Here is a 24582-nt window from a genome sequence, read left to right as displayed (position 1 = left end):
TAACACAAAGCACATAAGGGTAAAATATGCTATATAAAAAAACTTGCGCTTCCTTTTTAATTTCCTTCTGAGGTATTAAATCATCTTCTTCAATTCTTTAAATCATCTAAATGCTGTGAAACTAGGAAATCTGCTCACATGGTGTTTTTGAAAGTGAATTAAAATACCAGTAATGGTTTGAGTGTAAAACCAACCTCTGGATTATTGTGGGTTTAATTTCAAAATCCAACAAGCACCCCTGAGCATATATCTCAGTTCATGAGTCCTGCTGCTTCTCAAAAGTAACACACACAGTATCCGCTACTTTTCAATAATATCTGTCGCAGTATTGGGGCTGTAAGAGAGCGTTACTCTGCTGGGACAGAGCGTTAATGTGGATGTGCAGGGAAAAAAATCCCCACTCCCCAGATTTGTGTGGTATGTCCCCCTGAAGTCTGCTTTCTCACTGGCTTTACAACTAATTCCCCCATTCTTCTCCTCTCTGCTGTGCTTAGTGCAAAAGTACAAACACATACAACAACCCCTGCTTCACACACACACATGCATGCCAGTGCATGCTTTTGCACACATGCAAACACACAGACACCCCCCCCCCCCACACACACACACACACTTTACTAATCAGCCCTATTGAATTCCAGCGACAATGGGCGCTCATCTTCAGGCCACCCAAGCAGTGCACACAGTCACACACACATACACACACTCACGCGCGCACACACTAACACCAGCATCACCAGATCACGAGTTCAGTCTTTTGTTCCTTTATTGTGTTTTCTTTTCCTCCATTGATCTTACCTTCACACACAGGTCAGGAGTTGGCACTGGCAGATCTGGATATCTGGACTATCAGCTGCTATCTGGGCACACACACACCACACACATACACACACAAGACTGATTCTGTTTAAAGGGATGGAGGTCAGAGGTCCGGATTAGAAGGACCCCCTAGCCTGCGTCATCACATTTAAATGGGATTATTTCTTTCTGGCTCACTTGTAAGGAAATAAATGTGTTCTGAATATACTACATTAAAATTTCTTTGTTTAACAAAAAACAGCATTTGAGCTGTAAAGATGTGGTGCAGTGGTTTGGTGACTAACAACACGCATCTCAGTAAAGCTTTTTCGCTGGGTTTCTTACAGGACATGCTGTTGTATTGAAAGTACCACTTTGCTCCGTGCTGTGAATATTGGACAGAGCAGTTGTTTACCTGATGTCCGCTGAAATGCACGCTGGGATCGGCTCCAGTCCTCCTATGAACCATAGCTGGACAGCATGTTCTCATTTTCTTGTCACTGAGCTGCAACATTGAATACAACATGTGCTTCTGGGAAGACATGCACTCCTGCGGCAAATTGTTTTCATCTAAAACTTTAAAACAAAATCAATTGAGCCGGCGTTGTTTACTGCTTTTGTGTGTGTGCGGATGTGTGTGTGTGTGTATGTGTGTGTGTGTGTGTGTGTGTGTGTGAGGCTTGGTTCAGAGTTGGACTAGCATGACAGTAACTTCAAAAGGCCGAGGTATCAGATTCAGACATTGACTGTGTTCCTTGAGCTGACAAACGAGGAGCTGTTGTGTGGAAAGCGGAGGAATTTACAGCATCTACCTTTCATCTACACAGGTGGGCCTGTGTGTGCATGTGTGTGTGTGTGTGTGTGCATGGGCAGAAATTTAGACAGACAAGTCACAACAATGATCCAGAGAGCCAGTGATCCCAGGCACTTTCCAGGTGGTTCACTGCTCCACTTCAGTGCTTCTCAGCTTCGAGTCATTGTTCATGAAGTGGAAACGTTTTAAACAGCCTCATACAGTAAGAAAGGACACACAGCAGAATGTGCGTGGTTATTAAATACACATTTTAAAAACGGACATTGACATAAAGTTTTTTCAGGCAACTGTTATACATGACACTAGCCCCCAAATCCTGAAATCCGTTTCCTGATCATTAAAAATAGCTTTAAATTGTTATTGTTGATGTTCAGGGCTTATATATGAGCCCTCTCTGTATATCAAGGATCTTCTAACTCAGTACGAGCCGGAGCAGCATCTAAGACCAATGGATTGCCTTTTATATTGCACTTTGTAGCACTGTTGAGAAAAGTGGGTCATTAATATAGCTTATTATTAATCATTATTCCTTTCAACATATGAAAGCGTTCGATGAGATAATTAGGGGGCTTTAAATTGACAAACAACATTGAGTTATGATCTTACAACACACTCTCCTGACTGTACACACAAGACCTATTTCTGGAGACGTGAACAGTGATCAGGCTGAAATGTTGAAATGGATTCAATAAAGGTTTAAGCAGTATTAATGCTTTTAATCTTCCTTTTATTTGATTCATTTAAAAAGAAAATTCATCATGTTGGCATTCGTTCTACAATTTTCAGCCGTTTACTAATGAAATAACAATTGTATCGTGTCGTGTTTTGTGTCAATTTCGTTAAATGGAAATAGTTGTCTTGAGCATCTTAACTGATTTAATTGTTTCAATGAGCTTAGCAAACTAAAATAACTGGATGATTTGGGGTTTAAAATGTAATTTTACTGACACCGAACCTTTGGTTGACCCCTCAACAATGCACCATGCTGATGGAGTAGGCCTATAGTATTTACAGAGTGTATTTAACCAGCAAACACAGTCAGGTTTAGGACACCTGCATTCGTGATAACAGTATTGACCCTTTTCTCTTTGCAGAGTTACAGACAAACACACCACAAAAGACCGGCAACGACACCTTCGAACACTTTGTTTTCATTCAATTTATTTTGTTAGTTAAATTTCTATAGCAGGTGAGGGAACATAACGGTCACTTAAGGGTTTTCTTGAGCATAGTTTTCAGAAGTCACAGTGTTTTAGACATGGACAAGATCATAAAAAAAAAAAAATGACAATGAAGAAGGAAGGGCCGAAAGAAAACTTAGAAACAAGGTGTAACAGTGACACATTCCTACACACCTTCTCCTTAATGGTCCTCCAACCCTTCGCTTCACAAAAAACAAAAAACAAAAGGCCTCTGCTCTAAAGTGTTGTCAACCCCTCCCTCCCATAATCTCCCCCAATCCCCCAAAAAATAATGCAAACGAAACAACAAAAAACAACAAACTCTGCAACAAATAGATATATTTATATATAATATATATTTACTCTTTAAAAATATAACTTCAGTCTAAATACTAACATCTGTACAAACTACAAAAATAAATTTTTAATATAAATAATTTATATGGCATGACATTAACAATTTTTTGTTGTTGAAATAAACTACAAACTGATGCAGGAGCTTCCCCCCCGTAAACCCCCCCCACTGTCTGACAACACCTCCCGTCTGATCGAAGTGACAAATGGTGCTTCGCCCGTTTCTGATGAGTAGCTACTGAACTCTTCTTCTGTTTTAACAAAAGAAACAAAAGCTGCCACTGTAAAAACAAAAAATGACATGAAAGAAAAAAATAAATGATTGGCAAAGTTTTTCCCTGCAATTTAACCTGGCAGTGATGAGACCAATACTGAACGAACAACGACAGAATCTTAAATTAAACGATAAATCCTAAGAACCAAAAGAAAGAAAGAGCGTGGCACATGTGAGGTTTGTATGAACAAGCAGAGGGAGACATTAGAAAGTGAGTTGGAGCAGGCGGAAGCATTACAATTCAAGAATGAGCCTATTTACACGATGCAATAATTGCACTGGGTCACAACAGCATGAACGTGTTACAACCCGAAAGCAGCCAGCAAAGACAAAAGAAAAGAAAAAGGCAGAAAACAAATAAAATCACTCCCTTTGCATTCGGATTTTTCTAATTCCCTTTCAAAATAAAACGAGGAGGCGAGAAACATGTTTGTCTCAAAGTGACAAATGTGAACTTCGACCGCTGTGGAGCTTACAAAAACTGCAGTAGAGAAAATAAGTATAATCTTATCATAGCTCCTTCAAGTAGTTTAAAACTGCGGAGAACTGAGGACATTGCCAGACTCAACATGAAAATTGATACATGAAATAGAAGTGACCCTGCCAGCGTGTCGACAGAATGATCACATAAAAAGATATTCCCAGACGTGGACACATAATGTGATAACTGACAAACATCAATCTACTCTTCGTCTGGACGAAACAGATGATATTCACACGAAAGCGGGATCATAATACTGAGCTGGACGCTGCGGTTTAGCAAGGACGGGGGGGATTTTACTGAAGGCACGGTGGTTACTGCTGTTTAGGAAACAGTGTAATTCTCTGCTCTTATTACACTGCAATAAGAATATCTATATCTAAAATACAAGAGAGTGTGTCAGACGCAGAATCTCTAAGTATACTGACGTAAGAGGGAGGGAGACGAGGGGGGGATACTGCATTTTTTTAAGGCAAATCACTTACAATTATTGTGTAGCAGCAAAAAAAACAAAACATAACAATACAAATAAAACACTGACCATGTATGTTCAATAGCCTAATATCTTAATAACATCTCACTTTCTGTGGACACTTTTTACATATAGCATATTTCTTATTCTATACACTATGGGGGGAGGGGGGAAATCAACTGCCCCCCCACACCCCCCCAAAAATAATCTTTTACATCTGATCTTTTACACAAGAGTATACCAAAGTTATACAGTACTCCTTTAAATAGCTCTTTTTTAGTATTAAAATATATACTCATAGATTTATATAATTCTTAAAACAAGTCATTTGTTTCTTAATATGTCCTTGAAATAAATCTTTTGTTGTTGTTGTTGCTTTTTGAAGTCTATTTACAGTTGAGAGTTGGAGACGCAGCGTGGCGCCCCCGTGGGGGTCAAGGTGCTCCGGGAGGCAGGCAGGGGCTTGAAGAAGCAGAAGGCACAGTGTGTGTGTGAGAGAGTCTAGCAATCTTTGGCTGCCTGGATCCTCAACCCACCTGCAGCAGACAAACACAGGAGAGAGAACAGAGTTAGACATCCCTCGGAGAAAAGAAGGCTCCCGTCGAAAAGGCTTCATGTGGCACATTTTTCAGGATCACAAGTCGGGGTGAGCTGAGGGTTGACTCACCTTGTGTCTTGCAGAGCTGATGCTGTGTCTGTGTTTCTTCCAAGTCCTGGATCTCTATAGAGTTTCTCTTATATGAAGAAAAGTTTGTTTTGTCACCACAAGTCCTCTTAGCAGCCTCGAAACAGTCTGACTCGCTTTCAGTGTCAAAACCTTCATGCATGTAGCCATGATACGCCGCCCCCGGCAAGTTCGGATGCACAGCCACCGTCACAGAGGCTGTGGCTGTAACCAAAGTAATGGGACCCCCAGTCAAGCCTTGTTGCAACGGCAGGTTGGAGGTGCTATTGTTATAGCTTGGCCCTTTAGTCCTGTTTGGCTGAGGCCCTCTGCCGTTATGAGGCCTGGGTCCACTTTGACAAGTCCTCCCAGGGAAGTAAGCTCTGTCGCTGGGTAAATGTTGTCCGGGCTGAGCCTGGGGCCTCTGGAGGCCCGGCTGCTGCTCCCGCTTGTTCCCGTCCCAGCACGTGACCTGGGAGCTGAGAGGTGACTGTGCATTGTACAAAGATTCATTTAATGGTTCTATCCTCCCAGTTGCATTTTCTTTGAACGGCTTCACCACCTGCAAAAAATAAACATTTTTATAATTTACTTTGAGAAAAACACATTTATCTAAAAATCATTTCATCACACAGGAGGAGTTTCATATCTTATCAGCGTGGTTGTGTAGCGTACCGTGAGCTTGGGGAAGCTGGGGTTCTTGCTGGCTTCCAGCAGTATATGAGACGTAGGAGGTGGAACGTTGACGTGCGATTCCATGTATGCGCTCCGGTCACAGTACTTATAATCCTCCTCCCCGATCCCTGACGTGGTGGTCATCTCAGAGTAATACTCGGAGTCCGATGACTCTGAAAACGCTTGCTGACGGGGCGACCGCGGGTTGTGGTTGCCCGTATAGTATCCGTGGTGGGTTATCGGTGGCGGGAGTTGGGGCTCGGGGGAGGGTGTGGGCAACCGGATGGCATTGTCGATTAGAGTGACTTCAGATGGCGGCCCCATCATGGAAAGGAGGACCGGCAGGAGAACTAGGCCGTTCAGCATGCCCAGCACTGTCAGGATGACCAACACGGCAAAGAAGTACCTGGAACAGAGAGAGATGAGGGACGTTAGAGCCGACGTCAGATTATACTAGATAGTAGCATCTTGTAAACTCTCATTTAACTATGTGTGCGATTCCAAACACACACATAGTTGGCAAATGAGGAAGGGAAGCAGCTCAGGGGAAGAAGTCAGGGAAAGCCCAGTATTTGTGTATCAAAGGCAGGAGGGAGGGGGGGGGGGTTAAATCCGATTCCCTGCTCAGTCCAACTGAAACATGCTTTGATGCCTCCACTGCTGCTGCTACAAGACATTCTCTCACTCTCTTTTTCACTCACACTCTATGCATATGAGTTTTTTCATGTCTGTGTGTGCGTGCCTCTCAGCGGAGCTCTGGGGAGGCAAGGGGTGGAGGCAGGCCACAAGAAAGAGCTCCCCAAGAAAATTAGAGAGGACTCCACTTAAAGACTAACAGAAAGCAGAGGAAGAGAGAGACACACAGAGATGCTAACCACCAGCCAGACTTAAAGAGGTAAAAAGAAAGAGGGAGGAAAAAAATAAGTGATTGATGGAATGAAAAAAATAAATAAAAAAAGCAAACAAGGACGGGGATAATAGCTGCAGAGTGTTCTGAAAACACACTTCTCTCATCTGAATGGATGACTAGTACCGTTCTAATTAGGATTCTCTTCAGGAAAAAGTCGATGGCTCACATGATGGGCATGATTTCACAAACCAAATTCACACCAACCGCTCTCTGACATGTTTTCCCCTTTCCTCTTTAACTGCCGTCCTTTTTTCCCCTTCCTTTATCAGAAGCACAGGCATGTCCTCTAGTTTTGACAAAACACTTCAGGGAGACATTTTTAAATGAGGAGAGCGGAGAGAGACAGAAAGATGTAGAGTGAGACTTTGGTGGGACCTCCAACAGCGTCTCACTGTTAGGAATTCTGTTGTTTATATAAACAGTAATCTTTTCCATTCGTTTTCAGAGCCTGGGGAGTTGTGTGTGTGTGTGTGTGCGAAAGAGAGCGTAAATGTGTGTGCATTTTTCCTTGTGTGGGTGTGTGTGTGCATATGTGGCCCGCATGTGTGTGCCTGCATGCTACGAAGTGTGTGTTTGTGTGTGTGTCAGAGCGGACTCTGAGCAGAGCTGAATTAGGCTTGCTGTTTATTCAGTGCATTACAAGGCCAGGAGATGTTTACAGCAGTATATTTATGCTACTCCCTAGCTAGCCAGCCCTGGCTTGCCCCATTCACCCGTTCACAGCTACAGCTACAACTAAACAAGACCTCCAACAGAGATACTAGACCCCTCTGTCTCCCCCTCACCCCATCCTCTAAAAATGACCTTTTCTATGGGAGAAAAGCAGAAAGTGTAGAGGCGGAAAATGCACCTTATGACTCCCTTAATCCTAATCCAGTTTCCTATCAGTTCTCAATGTGTATCTCTTCAATCCACCACTGTGGAGGATGCATTCATCTAACCTCCAGCTACCCACCCACCCACCCACCAGGACCTCATATCCTTACAAAGAAAGCCACCCTCGGAGTACTTCTCCTCCTCTCTCTGCCTCTAGTCTGTTTCTCCAGAAAAATGTTGCTTTTTATGTCGCGGAAGCCTGCTGCAGTCTGTGAGCCCAAGGTTGTGGTTTCGGGTTTGGGCTGAGACCACGTTCGGCTGAAAAACATCGAGCTATTCGTCTTTTTTCCACTCTGACCATGAAGCAGTGGTAGAAAACACACCCACACAAATATACATATACACACATTTTAAACTTGCATGCCCGCGTTAACACACACACGCATAGTGGGGAGCAAAGTCTGTTGGTGGCCTACACACAATTGACTGGCTGACCAGTTCAAATTTAGCTCCACTTTTTATTATGGCACCTATCATAGAGGGAGAGAATGCCAAACGGATGACAGGAATTTTACAGATTCCCTTGTGTGTGTGTTTGAGGGAGAGAATCAGTGAGAATGAGAGAGAGAGAGAGAGAGAGAGAGAGAGAGAGAGAGAGAGAGAGACACCACCCAGTGGGTAGCAGAACACTTCCATGTTTACGAGCAGCTGCTACACACCCTTGATGTTTTCCCCATTTGTTGTGTTCCGAGGCTAGGGAGATGGTAGTGTGTGCCCTGAGTGACAGGACCAGGTGCATGTTTTGTCACTGTGTGTGTGTGTGTTGTGTGTGTGTGTACATGTGCGCATAAATAGGGGTATAAAATGTCCACCTGCAAGCACCCCTGACCCCCCACAAGGCTTCTTCCCGTCTCCAAGAGAAGCTAGACAACTGGCTCCACACACTCACACACACACACACACACCCGAAGCGTGAAACCAAAACACTGCTTCTTGTTAAGGCAACATATGGGGCTGAGGAGGGTGTAGACACCACTGCGGCCAAAGGGAGCAACGTCACTCTCACACACACAGCACAAAGTCCGCACTTGTCAAATGCAGACATACCCACATAGCTACACACACACACACAAACATACGTAAACACAAAGCATCTCACCTCATGATGAAGTCAAACTCGGACCCTGCCAGCATGAGAACGCCGAGCAGCGTGGAGATGGCTCCGTCGACCACCGGGGCAAACATGTGCTCCAGAGCCACCTCCGAGCGTTTGTTTCGGTTGCCAATCGCTGTCAGGAAGCCCTGTGGCGGAGAGAGAGAGAGAGAGAGAGGGGGGATGAGTTGGAAATCTCAAAAAGTTGTGCTTGCGGCGAAGCTTGGCACACTTCAGAATTCCTGCCTTTGGTTGTGTTGGGGACTACACTGTGCTCGAGAGCTGCCAGCGTGAACAAGGAAGCCAAAAGTTTCCCTAGTAAATCTTTGATCACACTTATTTCACCTTAATCACTTTCCATGAAGCAAGAAGCCACAGGAGTCTGTGCATTGCACTTTAAAAGGACTAAAATGTTTGCAAAATGCAGCATATTGCGTTTATGAAATTGGTTGAGCTAAATGCTAGAACAGAGAGAAATTACATTCAGTCCCTCTAATTGTGAATCCATGTGTATGAGTTGACTCACCAGTGCAATGTGAACAGTGAACTCCACTCCGATGCCCACAGAAGCGATCAGGATGACCACGGGGATGGCGCTGAGCTTGATGCCAATCAAACCCATGATGCCGAACAGCTCCACCGTCATCATGGCCAAGATAAACACCTGAGAAGAAGAGAGGGAAAGGAAGTGAGCTGATGTCCGATCCTTGACAAACTGTCATTAGCAAGTAAGTGAAAAAATATATAAGCACGTAAATAATTTAACTTAATGTCGTTTGCAGATTTGTCCGTACACAATCTTTGACCCTGTGCTCAGGATCACAACCACATGGCTTGAAATTACCCACCTGTGGGCAACCATCTTGTTTTTCACATGATAGCAGTCTGCGATGCTTATTTGATTGTTTCCGACATTTTAATGCCACATTAGTACTTCAGTTTGTCTTAGCAGTAAATGGGTGATGTTACTGTAAACCACGATACAAACAAGTCTTCAAAAACAAGGAGGAAAAACAGTTCCCGGCCAAAAGGAGCTTTTGATCCCAGCGGGAGCTATGTGCCGGGGCATGGTTAAATTGGAATTGATAAAAGCCGTTTTACTGCACGACCACATATGGGCTGGGTGAAACCTTTACTGGCAGGCTGAAGCTTGGAAACCATACATGCGTGTCGCTGTGTCTTGAGGAGACTGGGTAGAGTTGCTGTCTCAATCAGTGCTGCTGAGGGACCGCTACTTAAATTAAACACATTCCAACTGAAATTGGCACTGTTGTTGTGCTACACTTCGGCACCCCCACTGGCCAGGGATATGTGGATTTTATGCATGTGTGCGAGTCTGGGGGGCCCTTTGGGATCATCGGTCCCACCAGCTCGTGTGTGAAATGCTTTCTAACACTGCACACTCAGATCATCTCCCTCTTTTTCTCACACACACATACACAAATCCACGTATCCCTGATGGATGGGTTGAGCAGGCCAAGGTCGCAACTGGGAAGATCTGTCCCGTCCCCAAGCCTCTCCCTCTCTCTCTGACAAAAGCTGTGAGGGAGTTGGAAGTGGAGGCTTCAGGAGGGCAAAGCCTTTTCTTGCTCCTTTGCATTTCCTTTTCTAAGGCCGGCCCAACTTACATTAGAATGACAAAGGTCCCTGTGTGTGTGTGCGTGCGTAGTGGCCCTCCACAGAGAAAAAGGGGCCCCCTAGACAGCATTATTGAGCTGTGAGGAGAAGGGTGAGAAGAAAGTGAGAGGAAGAGGAGCGGGAGGAAGGGGGTAATGAGGTTGTTGACGCAGGATGAGAGGGACAAGGTGAGACAGAAATAGGCCGGAGTGGAAAACAGTGGTAAGGATGAGGAAGAGTAGGACGAGATGAAGAGATTGTTGGCTTACAATGATGCCGGCAGTCCAGGGGTTGAGCAGGAGGATCGCACAGACCAGGAAGGTGCAGGCTAGCACCACACTGATCGCCAGGAGGAACCAGTGTCTGAGGCCAATGTACTGCTCCCAGAACAGGAAGGGGTATCCGTTAGGGTAGTTGAACACGCCCTTGCGGCTGAACTCATCACAGATGGCCCGCACACTCTCTATGGCCTCCACAAAGTCGCTAGCCTGGCGAAGGCCGTTCAGGTAGAAGGGGAACTGGGCAAACTCGAGGGCCTCTGCAGCTGGGACTGAAGGAGAGAAGGACATTAGAGGTCATGTTCGTACTACAAGCGAGTCAGGCATGTCCGATCCACACTTTTATAAAGATAAGACACTTACTGCGCAGATTCTCCCCGGTAGTGTCGTACTTGTCGTGAATCCACTCTCTGGGATGGGGGTAGAAGTTGGCCTGGGAGGCAGCGTAGCCCAGAGGATCGTTACTGACCCAAACGGTCAGGTAAATGTAAAACACCTCTGCGGGGATCAGACCCTCAGCGTCTACCAGCCGACGGGACACCAGCTAGAGAAAAATGATTTGTATTTGAGTATTTGTCAAACTGAATTGTTAACAACACAGCTTATAATATAATTATCTACAATGCCACACACCCTGTGCCCCAGAAAGGACACGTGGACTCTGTTTTCAGGATTTGTTTGGGTCTTTGAAGCTCTTGGACATACCTGGCTGTAGTTAAAAGGCTCCTTCTTGGAGCCGGTCTGGATGAGGAGTTTGTACGCCAGAGCTCCGTCCTCCGTGCCATTGCGATAGCTGTCAGCCGTAATCCTGCCTGCCTGCCAGTCAGCATCAAAAGACATCTGTAGACCTATGTGTGAGGTAGAACAAAAGAAGGATTAATTATGGGTGTCATTTAGAAATATTATGATTTGTATGATCACAATGAGGGAAGTGAGGTTGACAATATGGAATATCAAGTTTCTTTTTTCCATCTCTTTTTTTCCTCAGCTGGCTCTGATCAACCTGTTAGCGATTACTTCCTCCTCACTGGGCCTCTGACAGGTCTGAGCCTGAGGACACACACGCGCACACACACACACACACACACGCACACACACGCACACACACGCACACACACACACAGCCATGCAAAGATAACCTACGACCCTGACCCATCCACTGCACCACCCCTTAGCCCAGGTGTACGGGGGTACACAGCATGACTGAACTCTGAACTTTCACTCACCCTCTGCAAACACACACATAGGAACACACACATAGGAACACACACACACACATACTCAATCACTCCTGTCCTTAAAAAAGCACACCTGAAAAAACCTCAACCAGTTTCTGATATCATTTTCAAAAACCCTCAGGGGAAAGAATTATTGCATGACTCATTCAAAAAATAACATTATTCCTCTTGAATCCTTACCTCTGAGCCAGTCCTGGAAGTAGTGCAGCCACATGCGGGGCAGTTTGCCGTCGCTGTCTCTGACCACGCATCTAACAGAGTTAAAAGCGTTGTGCAGCTGGATCAGCAGCCGCTGTGACCGAGCGTAGTCAAATCCATCCATGGTGACAAGGTACATGTTGTAGAAGGAGAAGTACTTGAACTGGGCGTCAATGAAATCATACTCCTTGGTGTCGCGTGGCACAATGTCAGTCAGGTAGAGGCCGTCGTGCACCATTGTTGTCCCGTACAAGCTGAGGCCCAGGAGACCAAGGAAGAGGACCACCACAATGGCTTTGCTTTTCGGATTGAGGAGCAGAGGGGCGTATTTATCCCTGGCAAAGCTGGACAGGTTCCAGTTTAGGAAAGGGAGTGGGACGCACTTTTTTCCCGATTTGGAGTCTTTCACCTGGGCGAGGAGGTCCCGGGTTGAGCTGGAGGTAGGGTTGAAGAGCTGGGAGCCGTAGGGGTCAGGCACTGAGGTGGTTGGGGAAGGTATGGTGGCTAGAAGAAGTTAACGCAAGACAAAATTATTAGTGTTTTCGCCCAAAAATTATTTGACAAAAAAAAAAACAAGCTTCATATAACTTTATTTACCTGAAGCCTGTGAGGTGGGGCAGATGATGATGGAAGTTGGGCTAGTGGAGATCTGTGAGGTAGGCGGTAGAATTGTAACAATATGCTGTCCTGCTGCGTCACACTGAGTGAACGCCTGCACTGTGGTGGTGATCTGGGTGCTGGTCGTGATCGTGGACCCAGCAGTGTACTGGTGCGTGTGCGTCGTTGCCGCCGTGGGCGTGTGCGGCTGCTCCCCGGCGTCCGACAGCTCGTGCGGGGAGAGGTGGATGACTCGGTTGGAGCCGGGGCTGTACAAGCAGCAGAGGACGTCCAAACGCTTGTCCTCGCGTCGGTGGAGGTCCAAGCTCAGGATGGCGGGGAAGATGAGCAGCACCATGGCGAAGTTAAACACAACCACGATGGCCGCCTAGGGAGAGAAATACAGAGAGAAAAACAAAGTGAGAAGAGGCGGAGAACAGTATGTAGAAATTACTGGCACCCTAATTCAACTGGGGAGAGTCAGGGCTCCTGTTTTTTTAAGCCCAGAAAGTAAAGAAAAGACTCTAAATCACCAGACAGGAATACTAAGCAAGCCAGGAGGGGAGAGGGAGAGAGAGAGAACAAAGGGAAAGGGAGCCAGAAAGAAAGAACTACTAGAAAGAATGATAGAAAGAAGCAGGAGGAGGAGGAGGAGGGGGTTTCTATATATGTATGTATATATATATGTTGCAAGTCTGAGCAAAACCATCGCCCTTCACCACCACCTCCCCATTCACTCTAGCCCCTGAAGCTGACATTCTAACTGGCTGTGGTTTCCAGTGTGTGTATCTGTCTACGTGCGGGTATTTGTGTGTGCTTGTGTGTTTCGGACCACCCACAGTTAGTCACAGATCAGAGCAAAACCGACTTGAAGGGGCCAGTGATATACTGATCCAGTCCTCCCTCTCCCTCTCCCTCTTGTTCTGCCTCTGTCTCTTCATAACTCTTTTTGCTCTGATTATTCCACATAACACACAAGTACACACACAAAAACACACACACATTTATGCACACGTACAGACACACACACACACAGAGGCACACACACAAAAAAAGTCGGCCCCGTAGCGGCAGCAGCAATAAAATGTGGCAACAAAGGCTTTCCCTTACTTTGAATAAATGTCACCTCTCTTAAATTATCTCTTTCATTTTCAAAGGAGCCCCCGGCCTCTCGGTGTGTGATTGTGTACATCTGTTTATGTCTGTGCGAGTGTGTATGTGTTTGTGCAAAACGTACCTGCAAGGAGAAAGCTCGCAAGGCCGGGATGGGTACGAGGGCAGCCATGAAGAATGCAATCATGTTGTTTATGGAAGTCAGAGCGACGCTGGTGCCGGTGCGACGTAAACAGTCGCCTGTCCGGTCCTGTAAAAAAAGAAAGAAAATAAAGTGAGATGGAAGGAGAGGTGAGTTGAGGAGAGGACAGGACACTAGAGGAGAGGAGATGAAAGGACAGGAGAGGAGACTCTTCAAGGTACCTTGAATGGGATGCAAGTTCCAGTTTCTGTGAAGGAGTGAGCCAACAGAAACATGTCATCCACACCGATCCCTAGTGCCAGGAAGGGAAGCACCTAGGAAGAAAAACAAAAGGGTGAGAATGAACATTTGTAGTGTGTGGCATTAAAATCTGATATCACGAAGAGGAACAAAAATGCGAGAGAACAAATTGAAGTGTCCTTTCTGGCGTACCTGTGTGGTGGCGGCGTTGAAGGAGAGGCCAAGCAGGGAGCACAGACCCAGCCCCGCGGCCACTGACAGGGCCACCAGCAGCACACCGGCCAGCCCAACGGCCCCCTGGGACTTAGCACAGTCCCACCTCAGCATGGTCACGCAGGCATAGGCGAGCTGGAGAGAAGACGTCCACATTAGGTATAATCATCATTTTAAATATCTTAAATTGAACTCAATTTAAATCAGATATTATGCTCACCATGAGCAAGTATCCTCCAGCCACCCTGATGACGCTGACATCAGAGAAGGATTTCATGATGTCGTTGAGGGTGGTGGTGGAAAAAGCGTGGATTGACTGGCTGGAGTTAGTTGGGATGCTCTGATGGACGACCTGGGGGGGATACAAATTTCTTGCATTAAAAAATGAACTAGAATCTGATGGTGGGAATTAGCTCTGTTCACAGGATGATACACAACTTCCTCCACAGCACACCACAACCAAGCCTCTCCAATAACCCCAAACTGAAAAAAGCCCCCCCTGTCTCTTTGAAATGTGCATGTGTGTGAAATGAGTGCGAAAGTGTGTTTGTGTGTGTGTTTTGTGTGTGTGTGTGTGTGTCTTCCGGGGATAGCATGCGTGTGTGTGTGTGACAACTGAGGAGTAATGAGCACAGATGCCAGAGGTTGTGAGGTCAAAGGTGAAAGGGATGGATAGCATGGCTCGGCGGTCTAAGGCACTCTCCACTCCCTGTGCCATGAGACGACCAATTGCTTTCCCGTAGCAATTTACCTGTTGGCGTTTCATCGCCGCTCGCTCACTCCCTTTTTTGTAACGCGGGGGGAAAGAGGCACGGTGTCGCTCTCAGTTTAGGTTTGTTTCCACTTCCTCCATTCCATGTCCCTCACCTACTTCCCCCCTGCGTCCCTCCTTACCCTCACCATGGTGGGTGTCAGCTATCACAGCAACAGCTTGTTCCTATAACTAGGGCTCTGACAGAGAGGGATGATTGACCTACCCCCCACCCACACACACACGTATGCACATACCTACTGCCCTGTGATTTGCTTTACAAGGGAGCTGAAGACTGATGGAATTCAGACACTGCAGAAAGAATGAATGAATGTGTGTGTGTGGGTATGTGTGTGTGTGTGTGCGTGTGTGTGTGAGCCAAAGCAAAACAAGACCGCATAGAGACAAGGAAATGCCTCCTCACTTTCCTCATCCCCTTCCATTACTTTGTGGTGCCGTGTGCATTTGAATGTACATGAAATGTGTGTGTACGTGTACGCACCTCCACAAACTTCCTCTGCCAGGACTCGAGGATGGCGGTGGCCTTATCTTCGTTCCAGTTGATGTCGTGGATCTCGTAGTCGTCTTTAAAGTGTTCGTACAGCTGCTTCGGACTCATCAACAGGAACATGGTCTGGAGGGCCTCCGCACTGCAAAACACCAAAAAACGTGAGCTCAGGGAAAATCGAGAGATGTCAGAATTGTGAAACCTCTATTGCATCATCCATCTCCCAATAAGCGCATTAAAAACCATCCTGTTTGACTGTTTGAATGCTCGTTGTCTCCCTAAACCTCACTATAGCCGGAGTGCACCCCAGTGCGAATGGCGAAAGGCAGGTGCCGTTTCGTCTAGGATTTGTCTGCCTGCCCGTCTGCCAATGTAAACAGCCAAAAGCAGGTGTTATCTAGACTGTCTGTCTACCGATCTCCAGGCTGCGAGCCCAGATGTCCTCAGGTTTTCTTGGCAGTGGCACGGCCAGTGAAAAAAAACATGAACGAAATGATCATAAATCAAATCCAAGAGTTAATGTGGCTCCAAAGACTTGTTGGGCCCATGTGGGTCATGATCTGGGCTCTGACCCAATATTGCCACAACATTTGTATTGGTCTCTTATCAAGAGACTTTTTCTACTTCTAATTCGTCTTCCTCTTTGGCCACTTACACAACAAATGTGTAGCAGGGTGGGGGGGCTTTATGTGGCTGTCAATCATCTTTAATTGGCCTATCCTGGACCGGGGTCATGGAGGAAACCGATCCCTGTGCGTACGAGGCATTCCTAGCATGTGTCTGTTGGGTTATTAGGGGTTACACAGATTCCAGTCGCAGCGGCTCACAAGCTGATGGGCGGTCCGGCTGCCTGCTCAGCTGGTATTGATCACACACATACATAACCCCCCCCCCCCCCCCCCCCCCGCCCCCCCTGAATCTCTTACTATTACATCTACCAATGACAAGAGGTAATTTATGGCTTCTGTGTTAAACCCCCTGAAGCATCGGGCTCTGATCTTTACACGCATTAATAAACACACACCTCAGCAAAGTGTCCTGGCTGCTTTTGACCAGCCCACCGAGGATCAGCTCCTCCTGCCAGTGCATGAACTTCCGGCTGAAACCGTGGCAACCACCCTGGAGACGCCTGGCAATGTCAGGACTCTGAATGGAAGGAGAGCAGGGGGACAGACAGAAAAAAAGACAAGAGATATGTTATGAGTCTCTGTTGTGCCACGGCTACTTTGTATATGTGATGACTGAAGCTGCGGTCTTTTGTGTGGGCTTACCTCTCCTCTGTCTTTGTTGGGGGCACTAAGAGGGCAGTCGGGGTCTGAGGGGTCCAGACAAGACCTGTTCATGTAGGCATGGCCCACCTGCAGAATTAAAGAACATTACACAAATCTCAGTATGTGGAAAAAGGTATGCACATAGATGAGTTAGCAGTAATTGGTTATGAGTCTTTCATTCAGTAAATTTGTCATTGTAATTCACCTGGGCTTTGTCCAACATCTCCTTAAATCCTTCCAGTGAAGTGAACTGACTGAGCTCCTCCATCAGCTTGACTGGATCAAGATTCATCCACTGGATGTCCGGCATACCCCTGGAGAGCAGAGACACATTTAGGAAATGATAACCTGAAGATCACAAAACTATTTATGAAGAACCTCCACAGCACGTAGCCTGTGAGGCTAAGTGCCTTTGCATCCCTGCTAAAGTTCACTTCTAGCAAAAAAGCAAAGAAAATCGGTCGATTTTACTCTCTGCTCGGGCCGCGCAAGAGGCTAACTGCATATACAGGATAAAATAGCGTTTATTATCCTGTTTCACGCTGCCACAATGCCCAGGGAAAAGGCAGGGTGGCTGCCTGCGAGCTTCCATTCCTCTATGTCCTGCACTGAGTCATAACAATTACCTCTGCCTCGCAAACATCTTGATAAGGAGGGAGGGAAGGGGAGAGGCTGAACTGGGAAATAGGTGAGGGATGAGAGAGGAAGGAAATGATGTTCACTGACAAGGAACCTGTTACACCTGCTCTCCCTCTTCATAGGATACATCCATCACCTTCCTCTGTACTGCCATCTATACAAATTATTTTCATTAGGGTCTATTTGCTTTTTGCTTTTATCAGGAGATAAAAGCGAGATCGATATTATGCTTTGAAAACAGCGAGGATTCAAGATTCTGCATTTGAGATGGAGTGAAAGACATCTCCGCTCAGGGCTTAATGGTTCATGAAGAGAGCTCCTCTCCTATTCTCACATACCAGCATCCCTTCTGCTGCAGCTCCCAAAGACACACTCCTTTATCAGCTACTCTTTGCTTGAGTGAACCGGGCCAGGGCCCTTTTGTTTTTTCATCGATTGCTGCTCTTTGTTCGCACTTTTTCCCATCTCCCTCTCTCCATCCTCACTCCTTTTCATTTTTCCCTTTTATTTTGTCTTTAAAACCAGGGCTGAACGGAAAGCGGAAGCCATCGGCCTCAGTGACCACAAGTTCGCCTCAGCCATACGTGAAAAAAAAGAGTAACAAACAAATAAGGAATAACAACAGATGTGGAGCACTTTAGTGTTATTTACAGGAAGACTTGGAGGACATGTGAATCATCAAAGAAACCCTTATCCCTTCTCGGTCGTTGTGCTCTCACAAAAGCCAACTGGGAGATGCAAAGAATGGGAAACTTGTTTGTTTCTGAACTCGCTGGCTTGTCATGCAACACACTGCTGTCAGCTCCGGACAGAAACCTAAACAAATATTCTGTTTGCAGGGAAACATCTGCTATGATCTAAACTATCCTCTATTAACCGAGGTCTCAATTGAAATATCACAGCTTAAAAAAAACTCTTTCAGTGACTCTATTTCTCGGGAGAACTTCGCAAACCAAAAAAAGGAGAAGAAAAAAAAAACTTGAATCCACAAATGCCCAAATACGCCCCGTCTCTGCTGTTAACTGTCTTGTAGCCTCTCTCTGTCTTCTCGGGGGACTTGAGACTTGAATGCTGCCCATTTTATTTGTTGGACAACTTTAGAGCTGGGAGCCCGGGGCATTACCATGAGAATGCCAAGTGTTAGCCGTGAGCTGACAAAGCCTGCCCCCCCCTCCCTCCTACGGGGCCCCTGCACTGACGGACACTCACTCGTAAACTGAAAGAATGCTTACCATTGTCTGACCCAAAGGGCTCCCCTGCTACCACCACCACCACCACCGCCTCTCCGCCCTCCGTTCTACCAACCCACCATCCAGTTGCCGCTGCAGTCATCTCCCCTCTCTCTCGCTCCATCTCTCCCTCACTCTCCCCCTCTTTGAATTTCTCTGTCAGGACACCCCCCCCACCCTCCATCCAGTCCCTCTCTAGGCCTTAAAAGAACTCTATTACTGACCGCCGCTGTCAGTCACAACACCCACTGACAGACTACTGAAAGCCCAACTGTATGTCTCCATCTAGCATGTGTTAAATGTTATGGACCCCTCCAAAAGCTCCAGTCCACAACGCAAGTCAGATGGAAGCAATGACAGAAAAGGCCTAGAGTTTCGATGACTCTGTAATATGAAAAAATAAGAAAAAAGTGTGTGAAATATTCCGAGACTTACGGTAAATAGGCGGAGCCTCCCTGTAGTTTGGCCCCTTCCCAAAAACAGTCCAATGGGGTGATTATCATACAGGGAAATAGCTTGTCAATCATCTGGAATCAGGATATAGGAAAAAAACACGAATTAAAATCACAAATCTGAAAAAAAGGAATGTTCATAATAACTTATTACTTTGTCAACTTACCCTTTCAATCATGACATTTTCAATAATAGGAACTCCTGATTTATAGCATATTTTGTTAAGATCCCATGATCTGGAAGAGAGGAAATACTTTTTTAGTGACGATCCTTAACCCAAGAAAATTATTTTTTCCGTGACATATCCGAGGTCTGCTTACTTTCCAAACAGCGACACCTGGACCTTGCTAGCAGACACAGCAGCCTCCATGTGGACCAGCAAGGCCTCCTGGGTAAGAATACTGGTGCCCTCTTCTTTGGGGGTCTGGATAAGCATCTGTGAGGTAAATACTGACTCCTCTCCCTGCTTCTCCTTGGTGTAGCGAAGCTCTGTACTCACCCGACTGCCAGCTAGAAGACAAAGAACGAAGACTTCATTAACACCAAAGATAGCTTGATTAATGCTGTATACATTAGCACATATTACTTCAAATGCACAAATACACGCACTTGGTTCATGTAACAAAGTGTCTTGCGTGTGCACACATTTAAAACAAGAACACACACAAATTTCGACCAACGCCCTTGGCCCTCGCCAGTATTGGTTTTGAAGGCACTTCACACAAGCCAGCATCTGGCCAAGAGAAATGAGTAATACAGCTTCTCATTGGCCCATTCTGTAAAACAGATGTGCCCTGTTAGGAAAACCAGCCTGCTGATGCCCCTGTAAAACCCCACCACCACTCCGCCCAGGGCACCAGATACGGAGGGTAAGGAATATACGCGGAAAATATTTAGGACGAGCAAAGGATGAACGACATTTCCTTCTTTTAATAATATCCAGTGTCCATCTTTGAGGACGTGAGAAGAGGAGAGGAGAGGAGAGGAATTTCATTCCACTAGTAAATAAACGAGGAGAGGAGAGGAGAGGAGAGGAGAAGTTGTGAATGACATGACAAGAGATAAGAGTGTCAGAAGTGGTGATGAACAGGAAAGAGAGGATAACACAAAAACACAGAGAAAGAGAGAGAGCGAGAGAGAGAGAGAAATAGAGAGAGAGAGAGAGAGAGAGAGAGAGAGAGAGCTATATTGTGCTGTGTGGTAGACTCCAGCCCCCTAATTACAGGAGGTTGCCCTGAAAAGAGTTTGCCAGCCGGGGGGATCTGTGCCTGTGCCAAGTGGACATGAAACATGCCGCGCTGGATCACAGAGGGCCCGTCTGCCCCTCTCGCTGTCCCACTACATGACAAGCCCAGAGAGAGCGGGAGGAAAAGAGGGGAAGTGGGGGAGCCTGGAAACCGGGGCTACCTCCTTCTTAATTGTAACTCTCGTCACTCTTTTACTCACTTTCACTGCGCTGCACTCGATCCTGCAGGCTTTACCCCCATTTAGCATCTATTTCTCTATTTCCCTTAACACCATCTATATCCCCTTGCCTCTGTCTCTCTCTCTCTCTCTCTCTGTCTCCCTCTTTCTTTCCCTCACCCAGTCACGCTCTCTGTACCTCCCCCAGTCTGGAGCAGGCTCCTATAATTGATGGGGAGAAAAGAAAAAACAAACTATTCAGCCCACGCCGTGAAAAGTGTGAGATCAGGTTAGAAACTCAGGGCCTCGGAGACACACTCCCAATACTTCTAGGCTTTACTTTCAAGGCTTTAATTACCTACGCAGGAGCAGGAGAATATCAGGTCACCTCGTTTATTTGCAGTCATGGGCGCCTTCCCCCCCATCCCAAAAGAAAATACCTAAAAATGGGACATGTTCTTGTTGGGTATACACATCTGGTCCTAAGTCGAGATGTAGTTATATAGCTTTATTTTCAAGGGAGCCACAACAAAAAGATATAGGATAAGTAATTTCCTGACGACTTTTTATTGTGGTTTAGAAACTGAAGTTTTTCAAAAAGAGTATTTTCACACCGTCAGGGACATGTATGAGGTGATGAGGCAGCAGCGAATGGAGGTGTGGTTCCCTGCTACAGTTTCCTCGCCACACAGATTCCTAATCAAAAAAGGGCTACTTCAAAATGGAACTCTTTCCGCCCGTGGACCTCGTTGACATCTGTTAAACCTTTTTTGACATTTCGTATGTTAACCTCTGCAGTGTGGGGTTTTGATCCCAACAGGAACTGGGTGGCTCGGAGAGACTCTGGCTCTGTAATTACAGGCCTCCTGAAGTAAATTATAGCTATTTGTGTCTCGTTCCTCCCATCTGGACCACCCAGCCAGCCTGTCCTCTCTCTTCTCCCTCACTCTTTCTCGCCTTCTCTCCTCAACCCCCAGTCCGGCCCCAACCACCCAACTCTGAGCTCCGCAGCTACTCTGCTCACTTCAGCTCTCAGTCAACTCGGCTCCGGCTCCAGACGGGGACCTTGTCCTTTTCTTTTCTCATCTGCTTTTTTTGGTCGTTGTAACCCCTCAATTTTCCTCTTCTTTTCCTCCTTCTTTCTCACTTTATTTCTCTTTGTCACTCTTCTTCAACCTCCCCCACTTCTACCCTCACTCAGCCCGGGCTCTGCAGCACAGCCTTAAAGAGACAGTTCCCGGAAATGTTCCTACCCTGTGAAGAAAGCGCCTTTGAGTGCGGAGCTTTAACACCCCAGCGGCTGGTAATTTCATTCCACTAGCAATTATGAAACATTAAATATTAGTTCGGGTCCAAAAATAAATAAATAAACGAATAAAAAATTATCCCAACTGTCTAAATCACATCTTGAGCTCTATCGTTAAATGGTTTTCGGGAAGTTGACCACCGCCAATCACAGATTTTTGCAAACATATTGAATCTGTCGGCTGAAAACATATGAATTGATTTACAAGCTTTGCCACTATAAGAATTTTCACAACAGTCACAACATTGGGAAAGTGAATATTGAGCAAAAACTGTCATAACAAGCCCTGACATGGTTTTATGGCTTTGCGGTGTAAAAATACAATGTTTGCATCAATGTGTGTGTGTGCCTGTGTGGGTGGACTGGTGTAAACACTGGACCCTGTCTCCATCGACCTCAGTCATTTCCTCCCCACCTGACCCATACCCCAACACCAAACAGCCAGAATCCTCTAACTCAGTGAAATATCTGTGGCTTCTCACATCTGGCTTCCAGGACGAAGCCAAGACCACCTTTAAAACACAGTGTTTTTATTCTCTTCTCTTCTATTCTCTTCTGTCTTTGTGGCTTACAGGCCTGGTCCCAGTTCCAGGCCATGATAGGTCAGGCCGAGCCACCTTCAAAGTTCAATGTGGTAGATTAGCTGGATTAGGGGCCCTCTGAAAGGCCCCACGCTGCTATGGAGGAAGACCCAAGACGAAGAGGGCTATAAGTGACATGTATGCTGTTACCTGGTACATCGTGCGTAGGAAATGATCTGCTCCTGATTCACAAAGCATGACAACACGAGAAGACACGTACAGCCAATTTTCACCCAGAAGCCCCTTTGATAAAAGATTGATTTAAGAGGGGGAAAAAGGGTTCTGACCACCATGAAGTAGCAACAATGTAGGAAAAAAATAAACTAGAACGCCCTCACTGCCATTGCCCATACATCATTGGTTTTTTCACAGTGATTTTAAATTGAGGCCCTTGAGAATTTCATTCTCTTGGCCTGGCACCCAGCATCACATTAAAACCTCCTGCTCCTTTTGTCACACGTGGACCCACCAGAATCACGACTGTGCCCCGATTTGGGTCCTCAGCCCGGCCCGGCCCTGTGTGGCATTCCCTAGCCAGGGCACCCCCCAACAGATGGGCCGTTCCCCTCCATACAATCCCTCAGTACAGCAGCTTCAGACTGAATGCAGACCCTTTTGTCATTCACCCCTTCAATTTCTTTCAGATGTTTTCCCAACTAACAGCAGAATAAAATAAAGAGGGAACGTTTTTTTGGTCTTTTTTCGCAACAAAAGTAAATGGACCCAAACTTTCCCAGCCAGTAAAACAATGCTGAAGTTGGCTGTGGGAGGGTGAGGCTGGGGGCAAGAAAGAGAAACTGGCAAGTTGCTATCTCACCTATAGAAATACAATGTTTGCATATGTGTGGGTGTGTGTGTGTGTGTTTGTCTACATTTCACTGTATCTGTTAATCAGTCCTCAAAGACAGAAAAAAAAAATATATCAACGTGTGAACACAATAAAACAAAAATGATAAATCGGTTTAAATCCAGCAGTTCCAAACACTAGCCCTAAGATCACACCTTAAAAAACTGTACAAAACAACATGAAAAATGAGTTTCACTTACATTCTATTCAGATGGGCCAGTGGTGTTAGCCACCACACATAAATTTCCACCAGCGTTGGCATTTAGGCACTTTCTATTTCCATATGTATAGGCTTGCCTCTGCTAATTATGCTAATCATGGGCAGTGTTGGCCACTGTGAAAAATAGTCACATTAGACACTTCACTGACCGCTAATACTGCTTAATGTGTGGTTGAAACATACATTCATCCCGGCCTGAAAGGCAAAATTTTTCCACGTTGCTGGTCTCATTCAGACGAGAAATGAATTTATTGAGCCCCTGAACCATTTCTTTTTTCCCTCCCAAGTACCAAGAAAATGCTCAGTTTCTCTCTCCGTCTCCCCTCTACTCCCTCTACTTTTTTTGTACTTTCATGGTGTGAAGACAGAAGCAAATGGTGCAAACTCTAAGGTGACTGGTGTCGCTTTATTTCACTTAGACTAAAGACAAAGGTTTGCTCTGCAGCGTGGAGAGAAAGGGTGAGTTATCATTATCCCCCGCTTCTCGGCCTTTCAGGATATTGCATTCAACGTTGATAAAGACTCTGACGGCCCTTTTTTTATATATATTTAAAAGCTTTGGCATCGAAAAAAACTTTTTAAACATGTGTTATCACTGTCAGGTGGCTGCGTTGAAAGTTTATAACTGCCACAAATTAGAAGTAGAGAACAGACGTGCGTGTTTCCTGTATCTTGGAAGCAAACGCCATGTGTCCGTCATATGCACATGTATCTATAGCTGCTCAATGTGTGTTTATTTATTGGGGGGTGGTCTCGGCCTGTGTGTTGAGGAGTGTGTGTGTGTTGAGAAAGGAGATGGAATGAGGGAGACTTGGACTGAAGGATGGAGGTAAGGGGGGAGAGGAGGGGGGGGGGAGTGAAATAAACATTTAGAAGTGACCCAGGTTGACTCTGGTCTTGTTTGTTCTCTCTACCAGTGAGGTCCCGGGCCCTGAGCGCTGGGAGTTTATTTATCTAGCTGGGGCACCGCCGCGCACTATTCACCTCCAATAATGCCTCATAGAGCTCCCTTTCTGTGTCTGAACTGGGGCGCTGTGTGCGCTCCGATGAATTATAGCATTTACCTGCTGTGCCGCTCTGAGGGTTGTTTAGAGTAAAGCTGCTCCAAACATCGAAAAAATGCCCACGTGTGCATTCGCTCATTT

At 46.0% G+C, this 24582-nt stretch overlaps 1 protein-coding gene across 1 annotated transcript in view; it reads right to left on the bottom strand.

Annotated features, from left to right (window-relative positions):
• Positions 1–2753: 2753 nt before the first annotated feature.
• ptch2 (patched 2) overlaps positions 2754–24582 on the bottom strand; it is a 25461-nt gene continuing 3632 nt past the window's right edge. Inside the window, exons 3-23 of the mRNA XM_053438821.1 lie at positions 19400–19589; positions 19246–19315; positions 19062–19153; positions 16964–17072; positions 16759–16845; positions 16512–16633; positions 15482–15629; positions 14449–14580; positions 14208–14363; positions 13997–14089; positions 13758–13883; positions 12521–12908; positions 11906–12427; positions 11193–11335; positions 10851–11031; positions 10479–10759; positions 9119–9256; positions 8599–8741; positions 5714–6119; positions 5042–5600; positions 2754–4910 (exon numbers count right to left, since the gene is read on the bottom strand). Of these exons, the coding sequence (XP_053294796.1) occupies positions 4876–4910; positions 5042–5600; positions 5714–6119; positions 8599–8741; positions 9119–9256; positions 10479–10759; positions 10851–11031; positions 11193–11335; positions 11906–12427; positions 12521–12908; positions 13758–13883; positions 13997–14089; positions 14208–14363; positions 14449–14580; positions 15482–15629; positions 16512–16633; positions 16759–16845; positions 16964–17072; positions 19062–19153; positions 19246–19315; positions 19400–19589 (4121 nt within the window). The 3' untranslated portion in view covers positions 2754–4875. The remainder of the gene's footprint in view (positions 4911–5041; positions 5601–5713; positions 6120–8598; positions 8742–9118; positions 9257–10478; positions 10760–10850; positions 11032–11192; positions 11336–11905; positions 12428–12520; positions 12909–13757; positions 13884–13996; positions 14090–14207; positions 14364–14448; positions 14581–15481; positions 15630–16511; positions 16634–16758; positions 16846–16963; positions 17073–19061; positions 19154–19245; positions 19316–19399; positions 19590–24582) is intronic.

This window comes from Pleuronectes platessa, chromosome 13 (genome assembly GCF_947347685.1).
Source record: "Pleuronectes platessa chromosome 13, fPlePla1.1, whole genome shotgun sequence".
NCBI lineage: Eukaryota > Metazoa > Chordata > Actinopteri > Pleuronectiformes > Pleuronectidae > Pleuronectes > Pleuronectes platessa.
The sequence above is the reverse complement of the archived record's forward strand: the minus strand, read 5'-3'. Positions and strand labels throughout refer to the sequence as shown.